This window comes from Dipodomys merriami, unplaced genomic scaffold (genome assembly GCF_024711535.1).
Source record: "Dipodomys merriami isolate MVZ:Mamm:240054 unplaced genomic scaffold, mDipMer1.0.p SCAF_24, whole genome shotgun sequence".
In the NCBI taxonomy this organism is placed as follows: Eukaryota; Metazoa; Chordata; class Mammalia; order Rodentia; family Heteromyidae; genus Dipodomys; species Dipodomys merriami.
In genome coordinates this window covers 5041638-5064359 of record NW_027203826.1, presented here as the reverse complement: position 1 = coordinate 5064359, position 22722 = coordinate 5041638, and the positions used below count along the sequence as shown (strand labels likewise).

The window sequence follows — 22722 nt, the reverse complement described above, 5'->3', positions numbered from 1 at the left end:
TGGGATTCTTGTCATATATGAAGCCTTTGATTCTTAAACACCTTGTTGCCTGATACAAACTACCAGGTGATGGGAATGCCATTTCAGAATATTTTGAGTTGGTGAATCTTTCACATAGTGGTAATCAGAGAACAGAGATCTGGACCTTTGTCAAGATTATAGAATGAGTTATATAAATGCTTTTTAAAATCAACTTGTTAATAATTATACAGTATAGTCCAAAAGGAGGATATAATTAGACTTCATTATGGAATATCAGTCTTGCTTTTATAAAGTCTAGTTATGAAGCAGAAATGTTCTTATCATTAACTATTCATAGCTAGAGTTACCTACTAAAACAAACCAATCACTGATGATAAACAAATTGACTTGGGCTAATAATTTTCAATAGTCTCTTTTTTTGGGGGGGGGGGTCTGGTCGTGGGGCCTGAACTCTGGGCCTGGGCGCTATCCCTCAGCTCTTCAGCTCAAGGCTAGTGCTCTACCATTTGAGCCACAGTGCTACTTCCGGCTTTTTTCTTTTTGCTTATGTGGGCTGAGGAATCGAACCCAGGGCCTCAAGCATGCAAGGCAAGTGCTCTTCCACTGAGCCACCTTCCCAGCCCATAGTCTCTTACTATAGTCTCTTACTTACTATAGTCTCCCAATAGTCTCTTACTATCTCAGTGAAATTATGCAAGTTATATATTATCTCTGAGGGGATCACTAGAATCTGAAGAAAGAGGTTTCTGTGAGGAGTGCAAGAGGTAATGATTGTAAAATCTCATTGCCTGGCTCATGAATACCATGTAGGATGTGAAACAGTATCATTATTGTCACTTTCTTCCTCCTCCTCACTCCTCCTCCTCTTCTTCCTCCTCCTCCTCCATCTTCCTCCTCCTGCTCTTCTTCTTCTTCCTCCTCCTCTTCCTCTTCTTCCTCCTCTTCCTTTTCCTCTTCCTCTTGTTCTTCTTATCTACTGAGCTTACCAACACTCATTTCACTTAGTGTTTTATAGTAGTTTCTTTTTTACTCTTAGTATACTAATATTCAACTCATTAATCTCAGTTTCTTCTTGGTTGGTAAAACAGACTCCAAGGCTTATGAAGTGAAATATCAGGGGTAGTAATTTGAGAAGAATTGGGAAATCAGAAGAAGTTTCCAGTGATCCTGTAGTGGAGATGGTAGCAACCATGTTAGGCTGATAAGCCAGGAGGTTCTGACCATAAAGCAGTAATCAAATGAGAAAGTGAGGCTCTGATACACTTCCAAGCAGCATGGAAGGGTCCATCTTTGCAGACCCCTTGTTTGTGCCCAGACAAATGCAAACTGAACAAGACAGGCTGCTAGAGCTTGTTCTAATTAATGATGTGTGGTCTTCCTCTGTCACCTGGGGAAGAAATTACTGTCTCTCCCCAGATCCCTGACGTATAGGAGTGTGGACGATCACATGAGGTCACCAAGCTTTCCTCTAATCATACCAGCCCTGATCCAATGCAAGGGCACCCGCACCCTGGCCAAGCAGTCACCCCCACGCAGCAAACAGAAAACAGGCCATCCGAAACAACGCTTACCTATAATGACATACAGGGATTAACTTACTGAAGGTTTTGTTCATGTTTTTCTTTGCTCTTAAAGACAGCAGTTGGGGATTTGTGCTTTCTCATCTCTGAGGGAGTTGTTTGACAGAGTGCAAAGTGGATGGGGAATGGACTCTGTTGTCCACAATGCTAACTCACTGAGGAGCTGGGCTGGCTTATTCCCAGAGAGCAGGACCGAGAATCTATTACTTTCTAGTAAAAACAATGAAGTAGAAAACAATGAAGTAAAAAACTAGAGAGGGAAGAGAGACACTCCCAAGACAGGACAGTAGGATGGTGGTTTAAGGGTCCATAATTAAGCATGCATTTCCCAATCACACCACACACCTTTGTAGCATTTAGGGAGAAAGAAGACTGTACAGAGGGATGGATATATGGTACATACCATAAGGTTCCACCCTTAGCAGCTACAACCATACCTACACTTAAGCCACAGACCCTAGAGTGACAGAGTCTGAGGAGCCTCAAACAAGAAACTTACAAGTAACAATGCATCTATTGAAAAGGATTTTTTAACAATAATGTTTCATGTAAATATGAAAAAACTCTCATAGAAAGAAGAGTTTTCTGAAATCCAAACAGAAGGTGTTAAGGAGAACCCACTATCCATAATTGTAATGGAACCATGGAAATAGTGAGCAATAAGTATGGCAAAGTTTCCATGACTGAAAAAAGTCATCAACAGCAGATTAACAACAGCTGTTTGGGAGAACAAAGTAATATGACCACCTGGATCTGTCCAAATGCTTTCATGAGATGCTTTCCAGACCTCTAGTCCATCATTACCATCACAAATAACATAGTGAACTGTGGTAAATCTCTTCCTTGCACCTGCCAGAAAAGAAAGTCTAGATTCAATTGATGAAAAGTCTGTCTCAGATTATATAACTGGATGAGCTTGTAGAGCAGTCCTTCTACACATTGAGATGGCTGTCCTTAGAGAGAAAGTCAAGTGGAACCTAATGCTCCTATCAAGAATATTCATACTTGGAAAGCACATCTGGTTATAGTGGTTTGAAGCCAGGAAGGAGAGTGTGTGAGACTCTTATCTTCAATTAACTATCCAAATGCCAGAAGTAGAGCTGTGACTCAAGTAGTAAAGCACCAGCCTTGGAGTGAAAGAATTAAGGGACAGTGCCCAAGCCTTAAGTTTAAGCCCCAGTAGTGTCACAAAAAAAGAAGCAAGAAAGGAATTATGGAAGGAAGGAAAGAAGCAAGCAAGCAAGCTTAATTTATATCTATGTCCATGTCAATCAACTGGAAAGTCAGATTAAGAGCTCTGACACTAAAATCAAATTTCTCTGATTTATCTTACTATGCATTTGGCAAATTTCTAGATTTTACTTATTTTTTTCTTAATCTGTAAAATGGAGAAATAATAGCCATTCCTACCACTTAATGCTTTCATGATGAACATACTCCTATTAGTGCCTGGCACATGTAGTGTGGCACTCCATTAATTTCCTGGGTTATTTGTGGTATCATTAAGTACAGTAAATTCTATACTCCTGAAGGAAAACATCTGCCTTATCTACAGAAAAAGGTGACAGCTCTCCACACAACATGACATAGAATATAACAGGAAGTAAAGGGAGGAAACTATAACATCTTCCCTTTACTACACTTTATTGTCAGTCTAGTCACCAATTTGCTGGATGATCATAGGTAATTTGATCCTTCTTATCTTTAAAGGAAGAGAGTGGAAGGAAGGAAATTAGTGAAAGAACTTTGAATGTCCTTTCTGATATGTTTTCATAATTACAACATTGGACATCTTTAGCACCTAATTGAAAAGCCACAGAAAAGAGGGCTTCAGTTTCCTGGGAATGGAATCATATATTCCATTTCCACTCAACCTTTCTTCCCAACAACAGTCATATGCTGATCATTTGACTACTCCCTTCTCTACATTAGATTGTCTTCCTCGTTCCTGATAGCTAAGTTAGTCACAGATGCTGTTATTTCATCCTAGGAAATTCTTCTAAATGTATTGCTTCTTCTCCATACCTGAGTTTACCATTTACAATTACTGTGACATCCTCCCTACGACTTCCCTCTCCTCCTTCAATACTAGACCATCCTTTCAGAAACAACTTCTGGCTCTTTGCGATGGTTCTCTCTTATAAACCACAGATCTCAGGGTCCTGAGTAGATGGGATTATAGGTGTGAACCACTGGTATCTGGCTTAGTTTTCTTTTTCTTTCTTTCTTTCCTTTCTTCCTTCCTTCCTTCCTACCATCCGTCCTTCCTTCCCTTTCTTTCTTTCTTTCTTTCTTTCTTTCTCTTTCTTTCTTTCTTTCTTTCTTTCTTTCTTTCTTTCTTTCTTTCTTTCTTTCTTTCTTTCTTTCTTTCTTTCTTTCTTTCTTTCTTTCTTTCTTTCTTTCTTTCTTTCTTTTTGTCGGTCATGGGGCTTGAACTCTGGGCCTGTGCGCTGTTCACTCAGCTCAAGGAGAGCGCTCTACTGCTTGAACTACAGCACAACTTCCAATTTCCTTCCTTCCTTCCTTCTTTCTCTCTCTCTCTCTCTCCCTCTCTCTCTCTCTCTCTCTCTCTCTCTCTCTCTCTCTCTCTCTCTCTCTCTCTTTCTTTCTTTCTTTCTTCCTTCCTTCCTTCCTTTCTTCCTTCCTTCCTTTCTTTCTTTCTTTCTTCTTTTTAAATCTCCTTATTTTGCTGTCAATATCTGGCCTCATTTTTCTGTATAAAATATTGATAACAGAGTTCCCATCTTATAGATATGCCACTGGGCTAGGAAGTCCATATATAAGTGTTTAGAATAACATTTATTAGGTAGAAAATATTTGGTGAATGCTATGTAGTTATTATTACTGTCCCTTTCACTGTCATAGCATTTTGTACTTAGGTGTTAGCCAATACCCATTTATCGATAGGATAGGATACAGCAGATAGAATACAATCAACTTAAAATGTGATCAACAGGGCTGGGAAGGTGGCTCAGTGGTAGAGCGCTTGCCTTGCATGCCTAAGGCCCTGGGTTCTATTCCTCAGCACCACATAAGCAAAAAGAAAAAAGCCGGAAGTGGCATTGTGACTCAAGTGGTAGAGTGCTAGCCTTGAGCTGAAGAGTTGAGGGACAGTGGCCAGGCCCAGAGTTCTGGCCCCACGACTGGACCCCCCCCCAAAAAAAATGTGATCAACAAAGATCTTCTAGGCTGTAATTCAAGATAAGCTCCTTTCAAAAATCCTCTACCATGCAACTGATTTTGAAAATATGGAGAAGATCCATGTTTGGCTGCTGTGTTGGGGACAGTCTTCTGGAAAGACAAAGTGGATTTTATTTGTATTTTCTGAGGCTTCTACTGCTCCCTAACACCCTCTTGTCTTTTATATTTTAGAATTTTTCCCCCTAAGTGCTGTCCACTCCCTACTTGAGGGTTCCCATGGAATTTGAGATATTTCCCATGCTTTTGTGACCGGTCTCTGTCACACTCATCACTCAGAATAGGTTATTGAGGGTAATGAAGGAGACAGTGTAGGGACAAGATGAACAGGACAGAAACAGTTCATTTCCCTTTGACCTACAATTCCCTAACTTATTCAAAATAGTATTGGCTGGATGGCTGGACTTTCGACAACTCAATTTGAAAGCCAAATAATAAGTAGTGGGAAAATGGTTCCCTTCCAGTGGAGGAAGACAGATATTTATGGCCATTTTAAGTACCAAAGGTGGAGAGGTCAGAAAAGATTCCCATGGGAGTGTCTATGAACAGTGGTGTCATCCACAGCTCCTGGATTCTTTTGAGTTAAATAATACTGATGGGCTTCATAGACTGAATGTCTATTATTCTGCATAGATCTTACTTTTAATTCATTTGATGTAACACTAAGAAAAATAAGTAATAAAGAATATTGGAGGAGAAAGGGAAGGAAGGGGGAGAAGAGTAAAATTAATTGAGATCTTAGTAATCATTAACAAATATTCTTTTAAATAATAAAGCAACAGCTCCCAGAAATGTGGTCTCTCACAAATCATTTCTGTAGTAGATATGAACACAACACCTCAAAGAGAATACTTGGTCAACATTTATCTTTGGCAAATATGAAAAGGGTTTGTTTGGCAAAATAATGGCATAATAATAATAATGAGGAATGAAAGAACGGTTATTGTGGCATAGTTGGAGTTGTCCTCTGTCTTTCTAGAGTATTTTAACTGCAGTGTATTCTTCTCAAAATTTCTGTTCTTAAAAGTGGCATCCTGTATACATTTGTCTACTTTGGGGAGTGGAAGGGGAATAACTAAACACTGAAACAAGGACACAGGATGACCTATTGCAACGATGATACCCACAAGCCAGTATATTGGAAATGAACTTTACAACCTCCGGGTGGGTAGGGGAGTTGGGGGGGGATGAGGGAGGGAAGTAGAGAGGGAAGGGATAATGGGAGAACAACAAGAGAGGGGCTAACAATGCTTGACAAGAAATGTACTCATGGCCTTACTCATGTAACTGTAACCCTTCTTCACAGCATCTTTACAATAAAAATAAAACTAATAAACAATAAAAAGTGGCTATTGACTCACACCTTATTTTGATATTCATTTCCATTAAGATATTTTTGTGTTAATTATTTTCTCATCTATAAAATGGCAAGCAGGATTTCTGTTTTTTTTTTAATTATTAGCCTCAATAATGCAAAGGGATCTCATTATGATAGTTACATCTGGTATATATAATACTTTGATCAAACTCACTCATCTGCACTACTCTTGTAACATCTTCTCTCACCTTTATTCCTTTGAACAGTTTTTGGTGGGGCTCACTATGCGGTTTGCATGCATAGGTTTCATGTACTTTTATAATATTTAACTTCTCCTTCCTCCTACCCTAGTTCCCCTTAATCATGACATATTTTGAGGGCTTCTTTTAGGTCTACCCCTTCAAATGAGCAAAAAGTGAACTATTTTTGTTTTGTTATCTACTAGGTACTATGGTGATACTTCACAAAGGTAGTAAGAAATGATTCCTGATCTGAAGTTACTTCCTTTAGTCACTAATAAAGTGACGTGACAATGTCTCTGTTGCAGGGTTTGATAAAAATCAAGTTGTACAATACCAAGAACCCAACCAAAGTTGAATCTGAGGAAAATAGAGTAAGACATGAGCTAAGTATGGTGGTATATGGTTATAATCCCAACACTCAGGAGACTGAGGCAGGAAGACTCCAAATTTAAGGCCAGTTTGGACTACATAATGATACCCTGTCTCAGAAAAGAAAAATAAATAGTAATATCACTTACAAGAAAAATAAAGATTTTAAGTAAAAAATGTTTGGTTACAGTTCAGAGAATGGAGGGATAACTTCTCCCTGGGGGAGGGGAATTACAAAAAGCTTCCCAGAAGGGGTGATATTTGGAGATGAATGCTCTTGGTGAATCCTTGCTGTAAGGAAGAAGAGGGCATTTGTTTGGATCCCAAAGCCTTCTACTTTTCATTCTCCTATCTCTCCAGAAGTTCTCAAAATTTAACATGGGAGTTCACATTTTCCTAAGGTATTTTTTAAGCTTTACAAAGAAGCACTTAAAGTCTATGCATTGAAAAGGTTTCACTCCTGGAGAATTCTCCTTAGCACAGCCAGAACATCCCTTCCTTTCCTTCCAGCCAGCCATGCAGTCTGCCCTGTAGCTCTTACATACTGAGGAGACTGAAGAATAATAGTAGCTCCCTCAAATTGTGTGTTTTAGCTGAAATAGGGTAGATTCAAGTGAGAACTCAATTAGTGTAATTCCTTAAAAAGGCGAAGTCAACGTTCAACAAAACAAACACCAGGAAGCAGGTACTTGAAAGGAGTCAAATGGAGCCATGGGGAAAGGGGTAGAGGAATGAAGAGGAGAAGAAGGGGAGAAGTAATCAAGTATTCAACATATATCCTACAAAATTAACAAGTGTGAGGGAAGGGGTGGGTTGGAGAGGGATGGGTAAGAATGTTGAAAGGGGAGACATTGATCAAGACACATTGCATTCATAAACTGTTTTGTTAAATGACAACTCCTTTCTACAACTACTTGAAGATGATAAAAATTAAATAAATAAATAATGGATATTATTTGATTACTGAGAGAGAAGTTACTAAATTTAAATTTGATCTTAGTGTGAAAAAAGAGTCCAGGAACCAAGCAGATTGCCAGTTGCCACAAGACCTTAATCAATATAACACATATTATAGGAATATGTTTATATGTATTTATGTGTGTGTGTGTGTGTGTGTGTGTGTGTGTATATATATATATATATATATATATATATATATATATATATATATAAACTGGAGACATTTCAGACTAATGTAAATGTAATTTCATGTATTCTAAAAGCAAGTCACAACTGATAGACTATCAAATATAGAACACATCAAGGAAAAATGTCCTGGGAACTAAGAACTTTGGGAAGCATTGCCAGAGAGGGTGCTTAGAAAAATCCCAAAGGGAAAAATAGATATAAATCCTAGATAAGACATGGCCCAAAGCTGAGAAATTTCCCTTCAGATGACAGAAGAAAAGTTAAGAGGGCATAGAAACAGGCTCAAAGAGAGTAAGGAGAACAAGCTACATGGTAAAAAGTTTAATTCTTTCATTTCCCACCATCATGGGTTGAATATTGGCCCTCCAAAGATGTCTACCTCTTAATCTCTAGGACATGTGGCTGTTTTACCACTCCATGTGAGTGACAGTTCTTAGCTTGCTATGGCAAATTAATCAAAATTGTCTCTATGACCAAAGACATGCAGTGTTCTTGAACCTGAAATGCCCCCAATGTCTTGGGTCATGTCAGAGAAACACTCCAAGGGAAATGGCAGTGCCCAAAAGAGTTATGTATATGATGCTTGCTTTATGAACAAACAGCAGTTCCAGGACAAACAGACAAAGTCCTGTTGGAAGATTGTCAGTATAATCAAAGAAGGAAAAACACATGAACCTGGTATGCTGACTTCCTAGCAATACGTTTTGGGTTTTTTGTTTATTAGTTTGTTTTACTGACTCACAGGTGGTGGCCAATAGCTTGTAGAAGGGCAGTGGAAATTGGCCTTATTAAAGGAATGTCAGTAGGGGCATTATTTCCTTTGGAAATTATTATGAGTAGTTGCTTTAAAGTAGAACATGTCACTGCCATCTGATCCCTCTTCTAGGTTAGGGCGGTGATTGGATTCAGCATGACACTATTCCTATGTTCTCATTTGTGGTGACTGCCTGCATTCATCAAATGAGAGGACAGGAGAGCACTACAGCAAGGGGCTAAATCTGTGCACATCGTTTTGTATGTTTTAAGACACAATGCGCTTTTTCTGCTTGTCAGCAAAAGAGGCAGAGACTGTCAGCAGATTCTTTGGTGGGAAGGTTCTGAACGTAGTTGGCAGGTGAGAATAAAGCTGCTAGCCTTGAGAGTTGCAAATGGGAAAGACACAGAATCTGGATTGGGCTTTGCTGTTCTGCTGTTAGATGTTAAGTTCAGAGTTCTACAAAAGCCCCGGAGTAGATGTGATGCAGATTTGGATCATTGACTGTTATTCCTTCAGAGAAAGGAATACACCTTATCACCAAAAATGCCCAACAATTTGCACAGAGATATCATTCTCTAAATGATAGCTTGATGGGGAAGGGGACCAAGTAGTTGAAGCATTGCTTATCTAAAATGGAAGGGAGGTGGTGGAGATAAATGCATGAAAGGGGGGCTTTCACACCCTCAGAAGCATGTCCTTACCCTCAACATGAATGGGAGTAAAGGAGAGAGAGGAGATAATGGATCCAAGATGAATGAATGACATCTTGTTGGAAGATAGTACAACCAAAGAAAGATAAACAAATGGGACCAGCAAGTTGAATTGTATATTATTCTGGGGGAAAAGAAGTGGGAAGGAATGCTCTATGCCTTTATGCTTTGTAGTTTTTTTTCCCTTATCGCCTCACATATTTTCCCACTTACTTCATGAGATGATCAACAGAGTTGAGATACAAATGTAATGCTGGGAATACTGGTGATTCCACAGACTGAAGGGGACTCTGCTCTCATCCAGTTTGGTAAAATTGAGGTTAAGAGTGATTGTAGCACTAGGTGCCGGTGGCTCATGCCTGTAGTCCTAGCTACTCAGGAGGCTGAGATCTGAGGATCGTGCTTCAAAGCCAGTCCAGGCAGGAAAGTCCGCAAGAGTCTTATCTCCAATTAACCACCAGAAAACCAGAAGTGGCACTGTGGCTCAAGTGGTAGAGCACTCGCCTTGAGCTGAAGAGCTGAAGGACAGCACCAAGGCCCAGAGTTCAAGCCCCATGACTAACAAAAAAAGTGATTGTAACTATAGCGTGTAGTGATAAAAGGAAGCCAGTAGGTCTGCACCTATGTATGAATGGAAGTGAGCTGATGAGGAGGTTCTTTCTGGGCTAAAAATAAAATGGTGTGCAAATTAGTATCCCTTTCCCAAAATAAGAACAAAAAATAAAAAAGAACTTGAGGGCGGGGAAGGTGGCTCAGTGGTACAGTGCTTGCCTTGCATGCATAAGGCCCTGAATTCAATTCCTCAGCACTGACTAAGCAGAAAAAAATCCAGAAGTGGAGTTATGGCTCAAGTGGTAGAGCACTAGCCTTGAGCTGAAGAGCTGAGGGACAGCGCACAGGCCCCACAACCAACACCAACAACAACAAAAAGAACTTTAGATGTAAGGGAAGAGGGGGAATAGTAGTTGAGACAAAGAAATAAAGGAGCTTGAAATGAAGGAAATTTAATATCATGTTACGACTTCAAAAGAATCTCAGAGTAAGAGATGATATCTCATAGCCCAAATAGGACAGATTCCAGAAAGTATAAATCCATATGCTTCTGAGACTCCTCTTGCTTTTGGAACCTGATAGTATCAAGTGGGTGTATGCAAACCCGAATGGCATTTACATATAATATGATGATGGATTGAGTTAGTCATTAAAAATGAAATGTGATCTTAATAGAGTACCAGTATCTTGCTTTTGCAATTATTTTACTGTAAGGGGTTCATGGCCAGGGAACAAGAATTAGACCATGGCATAGTAAGGAATGTTCCTGGCCTATAGCCCTTAAAAAGTTTATAATTTCCGGAGTAATAGAGATCTTCTTACATTTGGTTTTGGATTCTGGTTGTTGACACAGGCTTCTGAAAACCCTTGGAATTTCCTGAGTGATAGGAACATCTTTTTTTGTTGTTGTTGTTATAAGAAGACACTTGCTAGCATCCTGGATAGTGGCTTGATTGCCAGAAAGACAAAGTCATACTTAGAAACTTGGAACTTTCAGCCCCATTTCCCATCCATTTAGAAGGTGGGAGGGGGAAACAAAGGTAAATATTGAGTTAATAATAATCAATCGTACTTATATGATTGGTGTAGATGCCTCCCAAAGGCCCATGTAAGGTCTTGGCCTCCCACCCACAACACTATTGGGAGGTGATGGGAGCTTTAGAAGCCATAGCTGAGATGGAGGTTTATGTCACTGATGGTCCCTGGAAAGGGATATTAGGAGATTGTCCTCCTCCTCCACCTTCTCCTCCTTCTCCTCCTGCCCTTCCTTCTCTCCCTCCCCTTCCTCCTACCCCTCCTCCTCACTATCCCCCACCCCTCACTCTCATCATATACATTAGGTAAGAACTTTTGCTCTACTATTTATACCTTGCTATGATAGACTACTTTACTATAAGCCCAAAGCAATGAGGCCAATGGATCATAGACTGGACTGTCTATAAGTGTGAGTGAAAGTAACTCTTCTCCCTTTACAAGTTGATTTGTCTTTGGTATTTGTTATGATGATAGAAAACTAATGAAATGATGAAGCTTCCAAACAATTCTCTGAAGTACAAGTTTCAGAGACCTTCTAGGCAGTTCAATGATGACATATCATGCTCTCAGTATGAGGGATGGGGGTGAGGAAGAGGTGCACCCATAGATGTCATGAAAACTCCTACTTTGACAGGTGCATCTCTTTATCTATCTGTTCATCTTTAATCTTGGTAATATCCTTTATGATAAGCCTGTAAATATTTCCCTCAATTTTATAAGCCATTACATAAAAATATTATGCTTATAGAAAGACTCATCGGAAAGCTCTGTTTATAGTAAAACTTACAATTAGCATCTGAAGGAGGACCAGTTTTGTGGGATTGAATCCCTAGCCTGTAGAGTTTAACGTTAACTCCCAATCGTGTTAGAATTTAGCTGATTCATAAGGTGCTGCACTGGTTTCAATGTAGTTGGATCTCTGCAAAAGTTATATTGAAATTTGATCCCTAGTATAATAATAGTGCTGAGAAGTATAGAAATCCTGATGAGGAGATTAAGTCATGACGAAGGATTAATACAGCTCTCTCAGGACTAGATTAGTTACTATGAAGCAGCCTGTTACAGACTAAGGTTGTCACTCCTGGTTTTAGCTCTTCCACGCAGGTTCTTTTTTTTTTTTTAACTGAACCTCCAAGTTATAAGGCCCCATGAGATGTGAAAATCATGTTCCTAGATTTCTCAGCCTCCAAAACTCTGAGTTGAAATTAATTTCTTTTTTATGTTTTTTTTATTGTGAAAATACTGTACAGAGAGGTTACAGTTACATGAGTAAGGTAATGAACTCATTTCTTATCAAGCATTGTTGCCTTCTCCTTTGTTTTTAAATTAATTTCTTTCTTTTATAAATCACCTAGCCTCAAGTATTCTGTTACAGCTGCAGAAAATGAACTAAGTAACATAGATGCCCGATGAATGTCTGTAACAAGTAGAGAATTTCTTGGTGTGAAAAACTCAAATTCAGTGTCAGAAGTGAATTGCATATGAGATGAGCCAAAAGCTTCCTTTCTTATTCAACATAAAATATAAAACATGATAGAAAGACACACGCGCCTGAGAAAGAAAAAGTTCCTCGCAATTTACACTCATCCTTGTGAAAGAAAATGTATTCCTTCCTGCCAAGTTCAGGCACACTTTCAGTTGTTTGTATAAATATCTGATTTCAACAATTTTTACCTAAGTCTCACACACTCATACACACACAAACAACAACATCTGAAATGTGTGTATGCAGTCAAGGGTATATGAGCCTGTTCAGGTGACATGCTAGTTTTGGAGGTAGGACATGGAGAAACTAACTTTAAGTTTCTTGAACTTTGTAATTCAGAAACCACCAGACCCCTAGACCTTCTGACAAAGTCCCCAATGTCTATGTCATTTGGTCCCACACTCCCATGGACCCACACTTCTCTTGTAAACCATCATTTAAAATAAGTTGCCAAAGTACAGGAAGCTACTTCTTAATGGAACATCCTGATTCTTCCTAAAGCTCTTGAATCCCATAGACAAGGGCCTCATCAAGAAACAGATGTTCAGCACAAAAAAATATTAGAAAAAGTAATAGCTTGACCAAAATAGCTCCCCACACTTCATTACTAATAATAAACACTTGCAGAGCTGAGCATGCCACATTCTCACAAGCACTTTACTTTATGTTACAGCATCTCTTCTGAGTCAAATGGGATAGTTCTAGCATCTTTCTAGGGTATAGAGAGCTTCAAGGTTACAAGTGAGACTGTGTCCAGCTGGGCTTGTTGCTGTTCTGAGGAGTGTCAGGAAGCAGCTGGGAAGGAAGACATGGGGAAAATGAAATGATAGGCCTAGCCCCTGTCGCTGTCAATGAGCCAACATATTCATCAAGTCCTTACTGTCCAAAATATTTAAAATCTGTCTGGCTGAATGCCTTAAAGCTTGAGATATATAGCTATTTCCATTTTGAAGGAGCAAAGGAAGGCTAAGTAGAATGCTTTGCTAAGAAATACCCTATTTGCCCTTACCAGGAGAACCTATGATACAAGTAAATGAGCCCAGAGAGGCATGTGAATTACTTGTCCTGAAATTGTATGCTTCCTGTAATTAGCTTGATGGTACCTACAGGTTTTCTAAGAAAAAGCCAATTTCTAATATGTGGTCCAAAGGCAAGCCGTTATGTCTACACTATGGTTTGAAATGGCAATTGTATATATATTTGTTACCCAACATGGACTTCTGCCATCAGAATCTGAATTCATAAAACTTCCAAGGATGGTCAGTCCTCTAGGATCTACACAACTGGGAAATGAAAGTTGGGTAATGATATAAAAGCCTAGGAAACCTGCCTGACCCTTCCCATCTGGGCCTCAGACATGGGCTCTCTTCACTGGTAAGGCGAACAAGTCTCTCTGTGAGTGGTGCTCAGATGACATGCATGGGCCACATTCCATGGGCTGCAGAAAAGTGTGGCATAGTGTAGAGAGGCACAGTGGTGTCACACCTCGGAAGTCACATGTGTCTGCGTCCTTGATTTACTTTTGCCTCTTCATTCTCAGAATATTTACACTCTTAACAAAAGAACAAAGTTAACTGTGGACCAAACTTAAGTATAATAAAATTGGATGAGAATGAGGGAAGGGATGACATTGTCCAAAAAGAAATACACTCTTCAACTGTAACCTCTCTGTACATCACCCTTATAATAGCAACTTATTTGCAATAACTAGTACATGTGTAGAACAAGTAGAAAATGTCAAAAGCTAGGTACATATGACCATAGAAGATGATGTTAAATGAAATGAAACGCAAAATAGAGACACAATTTTTTTTCTTTCTTGCTATTGTTTCTAATGTATTTATAATGTACCATGTGATTTTTTTGTTTCTTTGTATGTTCCTCCCCAATGGTATAACTCCTGTTTTCACTGTATTTGATGTCAGTGCCCTGCATCTTGTATATATACTTCTCTAAGTCTGTGAGGGGAAGGGAAAAACCAAAATGCTTAAATAGGGATACAGGTTGACCCACTGTAACAATGAGATGTACAAGACACTATGTTGAAAACAAACTTTACAGTTTAGGTGGGGGGGGGTAGTTGTGAAGGTGGGAGAGAAGGATATGGTAGGGGAAAAACAAAGGAGGAGGCAAAGGAGGAGGCCACAATGCTCTATAGGAAATTTACTCATTACCTTGCTCATGTAATTGTAACCCCTCTGTACAGTATTTTTACAATAAAAAATGTACAAAATTTTTTAAAAGAAAAGAATCCAATATAAATGGGGAAGGAGGATGGGGAGGAGGAGTAGGAAGAAGAAGAAGAAGAGGAGAAGGAGTATTGTTAAAGACTGCTAGATTTGGTTTACCCTCGTGTCAAGCACACTTTTCCTTTATTAAATTCACCAAAGTAAATACAGTCTTATTCCACAGTTTCTTCATACACCTTTACAAACTGGGAACTTTTTTTTCTGAAATTACTATGTGATGTTTTAAACTGAGTTCATTGTTATTAAAATTAGTATAAAGAAAGCTATATTTGGGGGGGAGGGGGGAGGGTGGGAAGGGATGTGAAGGGTAAACAAAGGAGGAGGCTGCAATGCTTGGTAAGAAATGTACGCAATATCCTGCCCATGTAATTGTAACCCCTCTGTACAATATGTTCACAAAAAATAAAATTAAATTAAATTAAAAAAAAAAGAAAGCTATATTTTTAACTCGCTGTATCTATTGAAGTTTGGTCCCTGGCCTTTATCAGTGACTTGGATGAAATGCCAACTTAAAATGTAAATGGAGACTATCCTGAAAAGAAGTGAAGTCCAAATTCAGAATAAGAAGGTGGTAGAGCTGAAAGAAGTGTAGAGGATTATATAACATAGACAGTAATGCCTAGTGAGAGCCACTTGTTGATATTCTTAGCCAAGTCTATGACTCAGGACACCTTACTTCTATCCAGGAATTTCCCTATGTATTATACAACTTTCTTTACTCATTCTTACATATGATGTATTACAGAGAGGTAGAGAGAGAGAGATACAGAGACACAGAGACACACAGATACACAGATACACAGAGTAGAGATTAAGAAACCTGAAGCGAAGTATCTGTGGCTCACACCTGAACTTCAAGTACTCAGAAGGCTGAGATCTGAGGATTCCAGTTCAAAGCCATCCCAGGCAGATAAATCTGAGAGACTCTTATCTCCAATTAACCAGCAAAAGTTTGGAAGTGAAGGTCTGGTTCAAGTGGCCTTGAGCAGAAAAGCTAAGGGACAAAACGCAGTCCCTGAATTCTAGCCTGAGTCAGTACGGGCACATGGATTTAAGAGCTTCTCAATCTCAGAATGTGAAATTTTGGATTGTGATTCAATCATCCCAATTACAAAAGGTTATGGAAAATATTTGGATATGTACTGTATATTTAGTAGTATTAAATGTCTATTGCTAATTTTTTTTGGTCGGTCGTGGGGCTTGAACTCTGGGCCTGGGCACTGTCCCTCAGCTCTTCAGCTCAAGGCGAGCTCGCTACCACTTGAGCTACAGCGCCACTTCTTCCATTGCTAAATTTTTGAGTATAAACTATGTTTTTAATGAGTCTTCTAATGGTTTTGGAAGAGTTAGCACATTTTCTCTAAAAAGTGAAACATATTGAAGGAATGATAGATTAAATGGTAAAAAAAAAAAGTGTTGCACTAAATACAGATTCATTTTCATTATAAAAATAAAAGATGAGGTTTTGATGCAGAAATATGAAAAAGTCTTGATGTTTGATTGACTGGCTTCAATGGCATTTTTCTGACTACCTTCAAAAAGTAGATTACTCAGGGCCCAGCTAACAAAACTAGTCACTTGTATGCATTATTTCATGTATTTTTATGGCACTTCTTTCCAACAAGATAAATATTCTCACTGAGGAAGTGAAGCTCAGAAAGCGGTTCTGTGGCTTTCCCAAGTTTACAAAGGTAGCAAATAATAGAGGGAGAGTTATGGCCACTGTTCTTTCCTGAAGGCAAAAATGGACTCTGAATTCACTTTTATATTCCTAAAATGAAGTAGGAGTAACTTTCTCAGGCAGTCAGTAATAATCCAGATTTTACTGTCTTGATCCTCTGGGTGACTGAGTCTTTAAAATATGGTACAGATTCAGTGTTATCTGAGAACTGATGGAGACTTTAAAGGAAAAAAGAGATAGGAACCTGCTATCTCCTGTCTTCCAGCCATATCCTGGTTCCTGTTAGTAGTGGTTGGTCCAGGCTGAATTAATTACAGTTTAGTTCCTTTGCGTTCTGGCCAACAGGACAGACAAAAGCCATTAGCCCTGCCCCAGAAACATAAATAAACTTTCTCCCTAGATACCATCTATTCCACACTGTGTAATTCTTGCTGGGGAAGGAGAAACAAATTAGATAACCTTTCAGAGACCCTTCATAATGTAAGCCTCTGGGATCTGAAAATAGTTAGAACTGGCATCTGGTAAGTCAACATTGCCCAGACTAAATGAAAGAATGATTGGAAAGGAGCAACAAGGTACAATGTAAAATGTAATTCACTAAAGCAGTTGTAATAGTAAGCTCCATGAGAAAGAGCCAAAGTCGTACAATTTCCTAACATTCACCAGTAGCCAAAGGCAGAAAATCATTAGAAATAAGACATGCTTTATTCCAAAGGTGTTTCCAATGAAATTATAGAAATGCTGAGGGTTTTCTTTCACATTTTTTCCCTTCAACCAACCAGGTGTGGTGGTAATGCATTGTAGCACCCAAGGCCTCTCATGTGCCAGGCAAATCCTTCCTCCTTGAGCCACCCATCCTCAGCTCACAATTTGTCTTAAAAAGTTTCTGTTAAAGTCTCAGGAAGTGCTGTTAGGAGATCTTTACAAATTGGAGACTTACCCTCAAAGATGACTATGAGACCCTACCCCCTTCATCTGTTCCTTTGTTCCTCAGTGACGAGTTGCACCATTTGGCTCTGCCACACACTCCTACCATGATGTATTAGACCCAAAAGTAATGGAGCCAGTCAAATGTGGATGGAACTTCCCAAACTAGGAGTCCAAATAAACCTTAAACTGTTAACTGTTATCTGATTATCTCGAGTATTTTCTTACAGTGATCATAGCCCCATCTCTACCTCAGGTTTCATACCACAAACATGACCATATGGTGGAGGACCAAACTGCCACTACATAAATCCTTGAAGGCCAAGCCACAGTCAAACCATGACATCATGGAGTCATAGGCAGGATGGGCTATCCAGGAGTCTATGCCCAAGTGTGGCTGTCTTTGAAGTTGACAGGGACCGTACCTAGATGCCATAGCATCAGCCAAACTAACTGTGCCCTCTCACCTTCATTTCTTTGTACCTTGAGCCTTGTCTTGTTGGCCTAAAAGGCATTCCTTCTCCTTCCTCTTCCCATCTAGAATTAGCTAGCAGGTCCTGTGTTGGGCCCTAGATAGTTGTTCTTCATTCCACTCTTATCCCAAAATTTCAGAAAAAAATAAATTAGAAAAGCAACACCTTCAGTTATATCTCTCATGTGTCAGTGAAATCAAATACATTTGTCTGACCATGCTTATGCTAGGTTGGAGCTATGAAGGATATTAGAAAGCAGTGATACAATGTCACTTGTTAAGTTAGAAAGTAGAGTCTAAGGAAAGTGAGGTAACTTGCTCCAGGCCACAAATTTAGATACCATTCCCAACCAATAGTCTTTTCACTATGGTAAATAACAATATATCCTTTTAATTAAAAAAAAAACAATTCTCTCTATAATGCAATATGATACAAGTTGCAGATTGATTCTTTAGAATAGCTTTTCATTAAAAACTGATTTGTGCCAGCACTGGTGCTCATGCTTGTAATCTTAACTACTCAGGTGGCTGAGATATGAGGATTCCAGTTTGAAGCCAGCCTGGGCAGGAAAGTCCATGAGACTCTTGTCTCCAATTAATCATGAAAAAAGCTAGAAGTGTCACCATGGCTCAAGTGATAGAGCACTAGCCTTGAGCAAATAGGAGCTCAAGGACAGCACCCAAGCCCAGAGTTTGAGCTCCATGACCAGCAAAAAACAAACAATAAAACAACCAAACAGAACAAAACAAAACACCTACTGATTTGTTTTGCAATGCATACTTGTTTCCCTCATTTACTTTATATGAAATTTAAAAGCTTTGAAGTATAGCCAGGTTCCTTTTGTAACTTAGAGATAGATAGGAGCCAGTGGGATGAGGGACATGACAACTAAAAAAAAATAAAGAGTTTGATGTTGATTTTTTTAGTAGATTGAATCATTTAACTACTAGGATGTGTGGAATCTTGAAATGGGAGCTGTGGGGGAAAATGATAAAAGTCATTGCATTGGTCAAGATGCATGATACTCATAAACTGACATGTTGAATTGAAGCCCCTGAATCCCCTTTGTACAACTCCTTAAAAATGGTAAAAGAAATAAATTTAAAAAAATAAAAGTTTGATTCTTAGCCTATTTTGACATCCTGCATGAATATTTACTAATCCACAGTACATATGAGTTTACTGTTAATAACAGACTCATAGCGTAAGGAACTTAGGGTATAGCTCAAAGATAAAGCATTTGCTTAGTATATGTACAGCCCTAGGCACTGATTCCTTGAAAGAAAGAAAAATAGATTCATAGAGTGATTCAACATTAGTGTTGCCAGAGAACCAAACATGAAACAGTACTAGAAATAATTGGGCAATGTCCCATTTGTGGGTCTTAGTAAACAGGCATGTTTACAAAAATACACAGGGCAAAATCAGTGATTAACTAAGAGTACAGACATGAGCCCCGGGCACCTGGCACAAATCAGTTTTTAACGGAAAGCTATGCTAAAGAGTCAAATTGCAAGTTATATAATATTGCATTATAAAGAGAATTCCTTTATTAAATCTAATGAACATATTGTCATTTATCATAATGAAAATTTAACAAACATCAATTGCTCACCAAATGCCAAGCAGTATGTCATACAATCCCAAAATTCTTGCCAGACTGATGGTCTTACAATCATTCCTGAGTTGATTATTCACTAGTTAATGTGGAAAGACTTATCTACTATATGTAAGTGTGCAATCCTTTCAAATAACAAGTAAGTAAAAGGATCCACTAACATTGTGAAAATTCCCCTAGTTAGAAATATTGAGAAAGAAATCATTTTGTACCACCTCATATTCAAGGAAATTTAGGTACCTTTCAGATCTCTGTGCTCTGCCTGCTTCTCAGGCTTTCTATACAGCAGGTAAGAGAAAGGAGCAGCAATAAACAGTACCCCGTATTAAAACCCATCTTCCTCCCCATGGATGGTCCAGTGGGCAGCAAGGACCCTAGTTACCATCTATTATGCTTTAACTAGTATCAGCTTCCTTTATGTGCATCTGTTTAAATAATCTGTGGTTTTAAAGGAGGAAATAGGATTCCTTGGAGTCTAGCAATCACTAGAAAACACTGCTGTGGAAAAGAAAACAGTGTTATATTGTTATCTGATTAAAAATCGTCTTGAAGTAAGATGCAAATTATCAGAAAGAAGACTAAAGTTTTCAAAAGACAGAAGTTCAGATGGCCCACTAAATAATTATATATGACTTTCTTATACCAACACTCCTAGTGCCTTTAGGGATAAGAGTTAGATTGTGTAAGGATTTCTTTTACTTTTTCAGTAATGATCAAACTAAATTTAATCAAATCCATTCTTAATAAAAGGAAAAACATTCCTATCTCTGCAGCGTTGGTAGGTTAAATTTTCTAATAGACATTTGTTCTTCTATTTACTTTTAGTTACTTAAGATTTCCTCCAGGTATTTTCCAGCTCAAGTACAGCCAGAGAGCAACAGAAGGGTAGCTCCATTTGTCCAGAAACTCTAGCTAATCAATAAACAATGCATTCCAAGGTTTTTCCTTTCACTCAGCAAATTTAGGACTTCCATGTAACAGAACCACAGTGCAAAGTACAATGAGAAATCCCTTTGCTCATTGCAAACCTGCTTTCTTCTCCAGTCTCTGACCTTAATACTGGTCACCATTTGAGAGTTTTATATACATAGATTCACTTGTTCCCAATATCCAGACTGTGAGGTAGACACTTTTAAATACTTTTAAATAATTGTACAGATAAAGAAACGTGGAATCGGAGAGGTTAGATATATTGGTCAGAACTATACAATAATAATTGGATGCAGTATTCTTCTAATTTAGCTTGCTGTTAGAATCTCCATTTTTAAACAGATTTTTTTACTCTGAAGCTATCCTCGGTGGCATATACCTGTAACCCCAACAGTTTGGACTGAGAGCAGGAGGAGCAAAAGTTCTAGGCCAGCTCAGGCTACATGGTGAGCTCCTAGCCAGACTTAGGCTGTAGAGTGAGACCTTGTCTCAAAATGAAGAATATAAAAGAAAAGGAAGAGGAGAAGGAAAAGAAAAGTGCACATTATTTTTACTCTGAATAAATACCTTTAGAATAGGCATCATCTTGGAATATTGTTCTGAACAATAAACGATGCATGGAATCCCTCATGCCGTGTCAGACTCCAAGTTTAGACCTTTCAAAACCTTTATTGTTTACAGATAGGAGACAATTTCAACCCACAATCAAGCACCTCAATCTAGTCACAAACCATAGTGCCTCTTTCACCTTTGGGTGATAGACTTCAAGTAAAAACTCACCATACCTCTGTCTCTTAAACTAAAATCATTTGGTTCTCACCTTTCCAGGCATGAGTGGGGCAAAGCTGCAAGTCCTTTACACATTTTGGCAAGTTATTGAACTCCTCAGCTTTGCACAAAACTTCTTAACAGCAGGACTGGTCTCTGAAAACTTCAGCACTGTCTGGGGTAGGCTTTCTCTCTTGCAGAATAAATACAAGCTTCCTCCCAGCCCTCTGGGGCTCTTTGGACCAATGGAGAGCTGCTCAGGAAATTGCAGGCTGGAGACAGCACAGTGTGCTTGAGGTGGAGGCTGGGATTCTTCCTGGACTGCAGACACTGCATCATTACAAGACTGGAGATCACTGTTACCACCACATTCTACTTCTGGTTCAGCCAGGACACAAAGGACATTTGTGTTTGAAGTTAGTAATATCAGGCGGGCTAAAGTCAAGAGCAGGGCTTTCTTGGGGAGCAGAGTGACTTGGGCTACTTCGGATAGGTCAGAGATATTGACAAAGTTCCTTGGAGACTATTTAGTCCTATATTCGTGCACAGTGGAGGGAATGTGTACTGTATGTGAATACTTCTCTCATGCCAGGCACTTGAATGGATGCTAAAAATTCAGAGAAGAGACTCTCCTTGCTCTCAAGATCCAAATGCAATACAAAGTGAACAAGCTGTTAGAGTCATGTGAGAGCCTCTCAGCATCAAGTTCTCTTCCTCACCCTGTGCTGAAGGATGGGCACCAAATTATCACTTAGATAAATCATAGCACATGAATATACAGTGCCTGCAATCCCGGCAGTTAAGGGAACTGAAGCAGAGGGTAGGAGATTTGTGTCTAGCCTTGGCTGCGTAGCGAAACCTTATCTCTGATGTCAAAAATAAACACACAAATAATTGCTATATGCCCTTTATGGAGTTACATGTATGGAAAGATGTTAAAAATGATCAGGAACGTCACATGTCAAAAATCTTAATAGAGATTGAGTAGGACAAAATCCAAAAGGACAAAGTGCATCTATCAGATATTATTTCCTAAACTTTGGTAATTCCACAAACATTATCCTAATTTCTTGATAAATTGGTGAGCTAAATTTTGGATTCCACCCCAGAGCCATTCATCTGTTTGCATTTGGACAGGCTTGTCTTTTCTTACCCTTCATCCTGTCTCCGCTAATTATCACTCAAAGATATTTCCACCAAAATTAACCTGAATTGCATCATATTCTGTTGACACCCAATGTAAGTCCTAAGGAGTAAATTGAAGTTCAACTTGAAAATAAGAAGCATTGCATAATCTTTAAGAAAAGCTCTGAATATGGCATTCAAGATCATGCTCATAATTTTTTTGTATTCTTAAAAAATTGTTTGTGTCAATGAGAAGTACAAGTTGTCATGTCCAAAACGAGCTTTACAACGTCGGTGCGGTGGGGGGGGGGGGGAGGGGAGGGAAGGAGAAGGATTGGGATTGTGGGGGAGGGGGGAGGCTGGGAAGGGATGTGAAGGGTAAACCAAAGGAGGAGGGTGCAATGCTTGGTAAGAAATGTACACATTATCCTGCCCATGTAATTGTAACCCCTCTGTACAGTATGTTCACAAATAAAATTAAATTAAAAAAATTGTTTGTGTGAAATATCTTAGGTGAGTTGAGTGAGGCAATTCATGCCTGTAATCTCAGATACTTGGGAGGCACAGGCAAAG

At 39.0% G+C, this 22722-nt stretch overlaps 1 protein-coding gene across 1 annotated transcript in view; it reads right to left on the bottom strand.

Annotated features, from left to right (window-relative positions):
• The window catches only part of Rgs5 (regulator of G protein signaling 5), a 49999-nt gene extending 28756 nt beyond the window's left edge, over window positions 1-21243 (bottom strand). Inside the window, exon 1 of the mRNA XM_070034197.1 lies at window positions 21077-21243. Within this exon, the coding sequence (XP_069890298.1) occupies window positions 21077-21120 (44 nt within the window). The 5' untranslated portion in view covers window positions 21121-21243. The remainder of the gene's footprint in view (window positions 1-21076) is intronic.
• Window positions 21244-22722: the final 1479 nt, after the last annotated feature.